General features: G+C 35.5%; 1 protein-coding gene across 1 annotated transcript in view; it reads right to left on the reverse strand.

Annotated features, from left to right (window-relative positions):
* The window catches only part of rab3c (RAB3C, member RAS oncogene family), a 46,473-nt gene extending 44,498 nt beyond the window's left edge, over positions 1-1,975 (reverse strand). Inside the window, exon 1 of the mRNA XM_088912394.1 lies at positions 1,748-1,975. Coding sequence (XP_088768520.1) covers positions 1,748-1,975 — 228 coding nt within the window. The remainder of the gene's footprint in view (positions 1-1,747) is intronic.
* Between the last annotated feature and the right edge of the window lie 10,058 nt (positions 1,976-12,033).

Consider the following 12,033-nt stretch of genomic DNA (forward strand, 5'->3'; position numbering starts at 1 on the left):
TTAAATTGCTTTACTAACACATCTCTGTTAATTGGTTTGGTTTATAAGTTTAGAAACAGTCAACAGACAAGGTCTCAGCATAATCAATGACCAACTGTTCAATTGCTTTAAGTTCCATGTCTGAGTAGTAAAGATCAGAATTCTTTCCAAGGCAATAATGTTGATCATGATCACACTGGGTGCTCTGTGTGCCCTTTCACCAAGATTCAAAGATACCTGCACAGAACATGGTCAAGAGCTTGTAAAATGAAATAAATATAATAAGAAACATTTTGATGGAAAGAATAAAACCTCCCTTCCTTTTTCACAGCTCCTCCAGGGTTCAGCATTTCTGCAGCATTGAGTCTGACATCCTACACAAAGCCCTAAATATGTTGAGTTTACATTGGCAGAGGATATCCCTCGCACACCACTGAGCAAAAAAAAAAAATAACCTTCACTATATAAGCCACAGGAAGACTGCCCACACGCACAACCACGTCCCACCAGTGTTCTTCTTTGGTTCACAGAATGTCACTTCTGTGGAAACCATTTTCTCCCAGAACTCTCTTCCTTTTCTAAACTGTCCATAACTATCAACCACACCAGGCACTTTACGCTGTTAGAGAAACTGCACATACTTCCAACAGCACACACACTCTTGGTCCATCTGGCCACTTCAGGATCACCTAGAGGGCATCACGCTTGGCCAGTCACTCATTATGTTTAGTGTAGTGCTTCACCATTTCCATCAGGGAAACGACTCTCCAATTACTGTATTTCGAGTTTCATGTCTGAGTAGCCAGGATCATGACCACACTGACTGCTCTGTTTGTCCTCAGTATCATCATCTGCATCTGAGCTCTTTACTTCAATGAATCCTTCATGAAACCAATAAATTACTTAACTATAATCCTTGCAGTTTTTTTGTTTACTCAAAAGGTTACAGATTTTTAAGTTACTTAAGAAATGCATTAGGCAATAGGTAATCTCCTGCATGTTTACTGAAAATTAAAGAGTTGGAATTAAGCCTATTTGGGGGTTTTATTATTAAATTTATTGCTCAGGTGGAACAAAAACCAACAGTGTTCTGGTCCCCAGAACCAGGATTGGGGAACCCCCAATTTTTGACTTGCTGCCTTTCACACCTCACTCTATAATCAGTTCCTCACACCGCCATCTAATCATCCTCCATTTAACCACCTGGTCCCCACTTTCCCTTCTTTTATCTTTTGTTTGCTCCACCCCCACCTATCTTTCTCTTCTATCTCCATTCTTTCACACTTTCACACATTTCTATTTATAACATGATGCCAGCCTGTACTTCTTCCTTAATGTCTTCCTTAACATTAATAATAGATGGGAGTTTCGTTAAAAATTGATTGATTTATTGATTTTTCAGTTTCATGATAAACTGTTCCCTGGTTGCATCACCCCTCACTCCACACTGCAAATGAAAAGCAACTCTCTCTGTCTCTAGAGCCACCCATTCAGAGCTCTTGGACATAGCTGGCTTACCATTACATTTCAGTATTTTAAAGGTTCTTGAAAAAAAACTACAACTGGCCTCCTATCTCTGTGACATTCCTTTCAAATGAATTACTTCATAAAAATTGGCAGCATTTATTTGTATCGTTACTCATTTGTACGTTATTCATTTCACTAATATTGAATATTAAAATGTTAATGAGGATCTGAGAGACCTCTCTACCTCTGCACCTTTCAATAAGTAGGCTGATCTTGAATATAGTCCAGTTTGTTAACTTACCCAGATTTGCAGTTTAATCCTTTTGTCATTCTTATAGACAGTTTTCACTTTGAAATCAATACCCACAGTGCTGACAAAGGCAGAGGTGAAAGAGTCATCAGCGTAGCGGAAAAGAAAAGACGTTTTTCCCACACTGCTATTGCCAATGATAAGCAGTTTAAACATGTAATCAAAGTTCTGGTCAGATGTCTCCTTCTGGCCAAATTTAGCATCTTGGGCAGCAGCCATCTGTAAAATGAAAAGAAAACACATGAATAAATGTCTGCTGTCCAAAAATCATAAACATCCCTTACATAGTAGTTTTCTGAGCGTATTCCATTATGCCAGTGCAAATTTAGGAAATGCTTATTGTTAGCATAAAAGTATGTGAAGTTATACTTAAATATCTTTCCTGTGTTTAACTTTATTTTCAGAATGACATTTTCCATTTTCTGTCCTCCTTTCACTGTGTTTCAAACCTTATTTTATTCAAAATGTAAATTTCATAGCTTCAGAAATAAAATTCTGATGCTAGACCACAGTAATCAAATTCTAGAGTGCCTGTTTTATGAAATAAAACATCTGTATATTCAGGATGGGAAACATTACATCAGCCATGCCAGTGTTTTACACTGAGATATAAACATGCATTTGGAAAGACTTTCACTGGCTACACCATAAATTACAAGGTACTGTAGATAACATATTTATAGAGTTGAAAAAGCAACGAGTTGCAAATGTTTGAGACTATATACAAAATCCAATTAGTTTTACCAAACAGCATTCAAATACACAATCCTAAAATACTGGATATGCGCTGTAGTTAATCATAAATAACATACTTTAGCTGCAGCTTGATTTTCAATATTGCTGAAATCTGTACGCTGTAATTAAATGTGCCCAAGACACGTTTTACCAAAGCAATGCTAAAGACTAGACGATATTTCTAATTACATTTATAGTTCTACTTTTTGCATGTGTAATGGCTCAGAATTTAACACTGGTCACTAAATTTTCCATTCTAATTTCTGGTTCAGATTATTTGGAATTGATCCATTCATTATTGAAAAAAAGAAAGTGACATTCACTAAGGTAAGGGCACATGTGTCAAATAAAATGGTTGCTCATGAAAAAAAACTCTTTGGACTGGATCATTAAATCATGCATGCTCCACTACAGACAAACATGGCTGCAAAGAAAATTTGTCCATTTCTAAATAATGTATCATGTCAGAGAATCCAACATAAGGCGAACCTGCAAATTTTAAAATCAAAATGCAGGTCTGATAGAGTGTTCATGTACAGTAGCTCAGCTGACAACTTTCTGGACAATGGAGTGTAGAGTCCACAAAAAACATTTATATATATATATTCCCAAATCAGAAGACATGAATGTCATCATTTAATTGAACTGCATTTTATCAACAAAACTAAGGATGTGAACAGATGCTTGCTTCCTTACTGGGGAGGGCTAACCTCTCAATTTCTTTTAGTTCTAAAGAGCTAACAGGTCGTGTGGCCTGTAAACATACAGTATCTCCACAAATGTTAGTCAATAGTTTACACATACTCAATGAAGACCAGGATAAATGGCTGACCAGATGTCAGAAATGTTGACCTAGAAGTGTCATCCAATGACATTTCCCTGTGTTAATACTGTGTAATAAATTGAAACCAGGTGTGCACACCAAGGATAAAAACTCCAGTCATCACAGGCCTCAGGGTGTTCTGTTTTTTTATGCCACCTGGACTCTCTATCTACAGTTATTATCTACGGTAAACAGCTTAATTATTTGCTGAACTGAGCCAATGTAACTATTTTTCTGCCACATCTTTAGAAACAGAACGTACAAAATTTAAGTTGGAATTTCTTTTCATCTCTGATGTTAGAGTCTCCATGCTATTGTCAATAAAATAGCAGTGCCGGATCAGAGAGCCATAGAGATACGAATATACACATTCATAACTTCCTGGATGGATTACTGCAACTCTTCATTTGCTGGTCTACCCTTTACTAAATTTACAATATTTGTTCAAAATTTGTTCAAAAAGTAGCTGTGAGAAAAAACTAGACACAATCAATAATTGGACCAGTTTTAATATATTAAATATAGTTTTAATATTTACACTGGTTACCCATGTATTCACATTTTTAAAAATATAAATTTCATTTATTCCTGTATGTTCTCTGAGGTCTGCAAATGCAGACTTCCCTGTTGTAACAGAATCCCCACCTGAAATCAGGTGGAGCTGCAATTGTTTGCTGAAATGCTTCCCATCAATAGAATCCTATTGCACTTGATATTAGTCAGGCAGGAAGCATGAAATATTTCTAAGAAAAAGGTGAAAACATTTTTATTTGAACATGGTTTTATTCAATTTCTTTGTTGTTTTTTTTTTTTGCAGTTGCTGTTTTTCAGCTTTATCTCTATGCGGCATTTTGGGATGCTTTGACATGAAGAGTGCTGTATAAAAATAATTGACTCCTGTAATATTTGCTCTGCTGGATTGTAGTCATGTACTGTATATTTGATTTTATATGTCTTTTTTTGTGTTTTAAAAATTGTTGTAAGACAACATTGATGCAGGTAAAATATTTTACAATTTACTCAGATTGACAGTATGCGAAGCCCTGGCACATTTTGTTATATGCGATTAGTCAAATTGCTTACAGAAGACAATGAGCTATGATAAAGTTATTCAAGTGATATGCAAATATTCTGCTTTAAATACTGAATCCACTCATATGACTGTAAGCTACCCAGATTCCAAAAATTAAACAGATGCACCCCGGCAGAAGTAGCTCTCAATGTTATCACCAACGAGCCTGACAATATCACAATCACAATCTGTAAACAGATAGCTGGATCAACAGACAAATCTGATGGTTTAAGAAGCACCAGTATTAAGTCAAAATGCATTGTCATTCAGTGAAAAGTAGAGTAGTCTACAAAAGAAACCAGTACTTCACCTTTCATAACAATTTTGTTACTAAGTGTAGCATTTAATATCCCACATTAAGGTGACATCTGGGCATCACTTAGAGACTTGATTCAGAATCTGTCTATATTTTTTAAGTTTCAGTATCGAATTTGAGCATCCCCCAATATATCATTCAAATGTTACTCCTAAATTATTCAATAAACATACTGTATAACTCAGTGTATTTGAATTGTTATATATTTTGTAATACAATATAGAAACCGCGACGTACAAACTGAGATTTGTAACGTGAACATTCATTTAAAAGGCTAGGAAGTATTTGCAATATTATTTAAATTGTACTTTCAATTTCAGAAAAGAATAAAACTAATGAAATAACTGATCGTATTTCACACATAAATCTTTCAATGTTTTACGACCATCAATTGAATAAGAATTGAAGGTTGGAATTGTACCATAAATATTCTTACAGAATATTCGAAGTCTTCGTGTAAATGTCAACATCCGATTTAATTGCTCTACATGCGGTTCCCCATTTTTGCGGGTCGTTTCTTCTTATATAAAATAGGCAAATCATATCATCTCACCCCCACCCCCTCCAAATAAATACAGAAAAATACATGCATCACTTAAAAACGTGTTGTTTATATATCATTTGATTTAGTTTACAACGATTTCAATAATTATCGTCATTACATTCATTAAACGTTATTCCGGCATAAAACGACGTTGAAATAGCATTACAACAGGAGCTATGGACTTGCACGTCGTAAGAATATGCCTTTCGTTGGTTTGTTTATACTTTCTACTACTTACCACCCCCTACACATATAAAGGGTAATAAATTAGTGGGATACAGGCTTTAAAATTAATTTAGGATTTTTGTGTGCTACAGATTCTACCCATTACAAATAAGAAAAACAAACAAAACCTTTAAAAAAACTTACATAGTCGTTTATATGTTTTTAAAAATACATGCGAAATGTACAGACCTGCATAGGTGCTTCGTGTCTCATGTTGCCAATGACTTTAGTGATCTCTCGATTCTGTAATAATGCTATTAATAACACTCCAAGGATGCTCTCCCAGTACCTCCCTAACCTCTGCAAATCAGCACTGGAACTGTCCTCTCCTCACAATCCCAACGGGCACGCGCTTAGTCGCGTGCGCACGCACCAGGAACATTTCATCAACAGATGTTCTCTGGGGTTTGTAGTCTTTTAGCTCAAAGGACAACCAACGCTCTGCACAACTAGTAGTTCGGGTAAAACTACATTATTCGGCATGCAATGCATTGATAATTGCCAGGTAGATTTGGAGCCATGGAAGAGCTTTATCTTAATGAACGGAGCCATATTTCTAATAAATCGTATTTGTATCTGGCGGACTAATTTAATAAAAAAAAATATTGTTATTTTTTCCTAAATCTGTACATCACAAATGCGTAAATCAATTACATTGGTTGAAGCATTCTAAAATAAAGACATACCCTTATTTTAACAGCATGACTTTTCTACAGAAGTGGTGACAGATTTTTTTTTCTTCGTACAAAAAAAACGAATGAACTTTTACTTATGCATGCAGTTTATAGTTTTCCATATGCAGATTATGCCTTACCTTTCCGTATAGTTCCATGTGTGGTTATAAGTGAAGATGAGCGGTGCTGTATTTATTGGCTGCGTTCTGTAGACCACTTTCACGATTATATATGTCCTTTCTACAGTTAAACATAAGGACTTTGGTGATACTTAGTGAAAACGTACAAATGCTTTAATAGTCTACATGCACTCTGCAGTCGACTCTTGCCAGCAAATCAATCGCCGGCAACAGCACGAGTAAAGAAGAGGGCGCGTGACAGACATCCCGTGCAAACACGGAGAGAGACGGCTGGAGAGGAGGTGATTGAATGTTTGGAATTAATTAAATGTGGGGAATAAAAACGGCTTTATAAAGATGTTTAAAAATGTACTGTTTTCTTCCTAAATAAATAGTACGCGTGACTGAAGTATGCTAATCAATTACAAAACTTTATAAACAATACAGTATATCACGTAATATTAAATAGGCAATTACTGTAATTTAACGGTAGTACAATGCGGTGTAGCTATCTTTTATTATTGAAAAGGTCTATTGTGTATAATATTTATATTCCGTATTGGAATGTACATAAACATGTGGTCTACACAAAACCTACAGTAGCTATCGGTTTATTTGATCATTTAAGGTGGCGAGGTGATTAGCACTGCTTCTTATAATGTCAATGATTGGAGTCGATCCCAGCCTTCAGTTCCTGTGTTGCGCCTGTGTGTCCTCCCTGTTATAGCATGGGTTTTCACGGGTTTGTCCGGTTTCATTTCACTTCTCTAAAACATGTGAGGGGTTGACTGGTGTCCCTGGGAAAACCTCCAGCTTCCACAAGGACAGCAGCTGGGCTGCCCTCCTCCACACTTGTTCATGAATGGAGCTACTGTGTCCAAAGCTTACAAATGATGGTGTAATATTCCATGTCCATATGAAGTCAGAGAAGGCCATATGGATTGTCTAGTCTGTATGATTTCTAGCACCTCATTTATTTGAGGCTCTAGTCCAGCCCTTTCTGGCTTGTTCCATAGTTCCACAACCCTTTGTGTAAAGAGGAACCCCCTGTTCTCAGTTTAAAAATGCATGTCCACATAGCTTCCACTTGTGTCCTCAGGTTCATGTTTCACTGCTGATTCTGAAGAAGTGCATTGGGTTGACTTTTTCAACACCTGTGAGGCTTTTAAATACTTGACTAAGGACCCCTCATAGTCTTCTCAGTTGAAGGCTACAAACGCGCAGTTTAGCATTCTGTTAATCCTGGAGGTATAGCATAGCTGATTCCAGAGCTGCAATATGTTTTTTTTGTGGTTACCAAAATTGTAAAAACTCAAATGTGGTCTTACACGTGCATTGTATAATTTAACGTACAATAACATCATTGGATTTAAATTTTTAGCCTTAACCCATTGCAGTATCTTCTTGTAATAGGAACAAACCTCTGATTATGACTCCCCTGCTTCACTGACTGAACCTTGCTTATCTGTCTATGGAAGGTAACCAGAGCACATGTCAAAACCACGCATATACATAGGAGCCTAAGCAAAGTCACACAAACAGACTGGAATTGGACACAGGAGCCTAGGGCTTTAGTGCCTTAGTTCTAACCATCATGCCACCCACAGTTCACAAGAGGAAGCTTAGAACATTCATTGCTGAGGCTGATGTTAATGTTTAATTTTTCTCTTCAATAAACTCAAATAACCAAGACCTTTGAACAACCATCGGGAAAAAAATAATTGTCATACTATCATAAAATCATTCATGCATCTGTTGTTAAACATACTAAACAGTTTATCACTTGGCAAGAGTACTGCAAATTAAACATTTTCTCATACAGTAGTGTAAAGTATGTACAGTACTGTATATAGAGCAATTTTTGTTTTAAATACTGGAATACCACATTGGCTGAGGTACTGAACCTTCCTCTTTATCATTAATTAGGAAGATGTCTTGGTGTGGTAACCCTTTTGCTAGGCTAAATGTACAGTATGAAGTATGAGCTGGTGTATGAAGTGTGTGATAAATCAATTTGGGATACTTTTAGATTTACAGAGCCTCTGAAGAGCTTAAATGTTGAAAGCACCTGTCCCAGTCCCTACAACCATAAGATCAAGCCAGGGTCATAACCCAGTTGCACAGCTTTTATTAAAAAATGGGAAGGAACTATTAGTCTGCCATTACACTTAAATATCACTGTCAGTTGTACATGTATGAAACAGAAAACTGCTGTCTGTTGAGGGGTGCAATATCTAGATATAAAAGTGAAGCAGAATTGATAAATATTGTTTCCCCTCCATAGTCCCTCCATACATACAGTAACTCAAAACTGAATTAGACCCACAGATTCTCAAGTGGAAACTTGAATAGCTGAAATTAATCCATTTAGATTTCTGGACATCCTCAATGTCTTAAAACTTGAAATTATTTTTTCATTCTGTTTTAATGTAACAATTTTTTAGAGATTTAGAGACATTTAATTCTTTGTGACTAATTCTAAGTCTGCATTGCATATGTATGTATATTGATACTTTAAATCTGCATATGCATGCAATATGAATGCTTAAGAATGTCGTTTTGTACTGTGTGCTGCACTCCCATTAGAGATGGTTCTAAATCAACATATAAATCAGTTCTCCTTTCCTTTAATGTCTCAATGGAAAATGTGCCCTTTTGGAAATCTCAAACAGATGAAGCCAGAAATGAAGCCAGTCTGAAGCCAGAAATGAAGAATAAAGGTTTTGGATTTAATTTGTGAAAAGAAGTGTCTTAGTTTCAAGTAGTAGCATTCATTCTGTGGACAGACAAAATTGTTCTGGACAGCTAATGCTCAAACATGCTAGGACAATATACTGTATCTATTTCTAGATTCATTATACATACAGTATGTAAAGTTTATATACAGATAAACTCCCTTTAGGAGATATTTTATTGCCAATCTTATTTTGACTATAATAAAAATGTCTTTATCATACATTTCCATCACCATTGCTACTGTAGTTCATGATGATATATCTGATGAACACCAAAAAATGAGAAAGAAAAGAATTGCTAGAAAATTATTCACACAGTATGTTATAATACATTTGAAAAACAAGGTGTACTTTTAAAGATTCATACAATGAAATTTTAATCACAATTGAGGCACAGGCAGAGAAATGTAAAAAGTATTATGAAGAAAAATAGAAAAAATGTTTTTCTGACTATTAACAAATAAGACTGGGACTCAAATACACATGTACAGAAAGTCATACTATCTGATATTGGGGTTTGTGTTCTCATTTCTTGTTAACAGGTAAGTCTGTAAGCCTGCATCTCTGAATATTTTTTGTATTATTTTTATTCCTCATAAAATCAGCCTTTTAATAAAACATAGCAGTTTTGACTTGAGTTCACACAGATCAACCTCTCCACTCTTAAATTCAGGTTGTTAAGCATTGTGTTAGTTATCATATTACCGTGATTGTATTTTCAGAAGAAACAGTCATTTACGGGTTGGTACGATGATGACCACTAGATCACAAGACCCATTTTATACCTTCCCTTGATGTTTCAATAACATCTAGGACACGTGGTTTGGGTCTTGCGTTCGGATGTGCTTACAACTGGGTCTAAGGTTTAGTCACATATGGTTTTCTCCTAGAATACATACAGTACATGATTGACTGGAGATTTAGAAAATTCTCCAAAACCATCTGATCCTCACACAACAGTCAAAAGGCTCTCAAAACATTTATCTTTTTGACTGTTTTGTCTAGAGAGAGCTTTTTAAAAGAAGATGAAGAAAAATTAATACTTTAAACATACAGTATGATAGATTTTCTGTCTATTTTGATGTCCCTGATTTTGTTTGATTTGGATTTTTTTCTGGGACTGAATGTTGTTTGAATTTTTGGGAGTGGGTTGTTTGTTGTTTGTTTACTGCATGGACTTGGACTTTCACTGAAAAGATGATGCAAGGCTTTTTACACAGATGAACTGAACTGACATTACAGCACATAAGAGAGTATTGACAAGTCAAGTTCTAACCTCATTATTCTGACATTTAACAGCCTTTTGTTATGTCGTATCCCAGATGGAGTTCTGCTTTGAATGAATCAGATTAATATGAAGAAGCCATCTGGTCTTGCATTGCAAATAGAGACCAATTAGTCAGATGATAGTAAATTACCTGTTTCATCAAAATTTCAAATGATTCAAAACCACATTGCTAGAACAGTTTGTTCCCTGGATTACCATCAAAGAAAAAAAAAACATTAGAAGTTTCAGTCCAAATGTCCAACTACTGACATTTTAAGTTTCAGAACTAACCAAACAACATTAAAGTATTTATCACCTGAATGATACAGATGGGACAGTATTAAAATGGCCTTTAACACATCTATTTTATGGCTCTTAGATCTTGGGATTATTTCCAGCCATGGGTGCCTTCTAGAGTTTCTATGGTCTTTTCATGAGGTATGGGCTTTAAGCAGATGTCTCCATAAAACATGTTTACTGGTTTTTGTATCTCTCCATTGTCCCTTATTGTGTGCACCTATTATCTACATCCATATTGTCTAAGGCATAGATCTACCTTGTTCCAATGTATCCATGATAGGTTCTGTGTTGACCCTCTTCCACACAGTTTAATAACAGCATAAGCAGTTCTCTGCTAACAGATGGATCACTCAGATCTAATTCTTACAAAAAGAACTCTTCCACTTCCAGATTTCTTACTTGTTGATCAAATGGATGGATAAAGGATAATTAAATGCGTATTATAAGAGTCCAATGAAAACCAAATTTCTGTTTAAAATGAACAAAACAAAATAACACAGTAGACTGCAAGCTTTCTATTTCTCAAAAATGCATTGTGAATTAAAATTTATAATGAGCATGAAAACATACATGTCACTTTATGCATGTATTTTTCTAGAAATATAGTATGAACATTTAAAGTATTGATGAAGAGTTTTTGGCGTCATTTTGATCAATTTTGATTAATCGATCATTCATGACTGACCATGATATACTCAAGCGACTTTGACTGTTTTACTGTATAAGCACTAAATTTCCTCAGTAGTGAGAGAGATGTTTTGGGACAAGTGATGAAGTAACTTGTTGATTGTAGAGTGTTTTGTTGAATGTCAAGCCTGGATATGATCGTGAAAATTGGATAACATGAGCAGACACCTAAACTCAGCTGTAGCACTTAGACCAATAAGATAGTTATACTCGATGATGTTTGATGATGAATTTTCATCATTCTTGTTGAACACCACCAGTGTCCTATGATTTCCTTCTGTCCCTCAAGTCATTTGCAGTTTAGCTCTTTAAAAACATACAATTGGTTGGCTGACAGTGCATAAATTAATTTTGTAATACTCCTTTTCTGTACACAAATGCCAAAACAATGTACAGTATGGGAAGATTCAAACTTCCAGAGTGACAGAACAGTTGAATAAATGGAATAATGCACTTTAAGAGTTTTCAACATATCGTATTAGGAGAGAAATGGATGTTGCACGTTTGGAGGATATTGATTACAGCTGAAAGAAAAAGATTTTGGTTCCAATAATAGAAACCATATTTCCTGTGCAAATCAAGGATTTTCATTACAGGCTTGCAATGGCAGTAGTAATCTCTCTCTTGAAGATCCAAACAATAATGGTGGAAAGTTTTGTGTAGCTCTGAGATTTGCAACCAGATGATGAAGTTCTGAAACCAAATATAAAAACAAGTGGTAGCAATGCAACTCTCCTAACAAGCAGTTACAGTACCTCATCTGTCAGACACTGGTAAGTA

Source organism: Atractosteus spatula, chromosome 3 (genome assembly GCF_055471065.1).
Source record: "Atractosteus spatula isolate fAtrSpa1 chromosome 3, fAtrSpa1.hap1, whole genome shotgun sequence".
Classification (NCBI taxonomy): Eukaryota; Metazoa; Chordata; class Actinopteri; order Semionotiformes; family Lepisosteidae; genus Atractosteus; species Atractosteus spatula.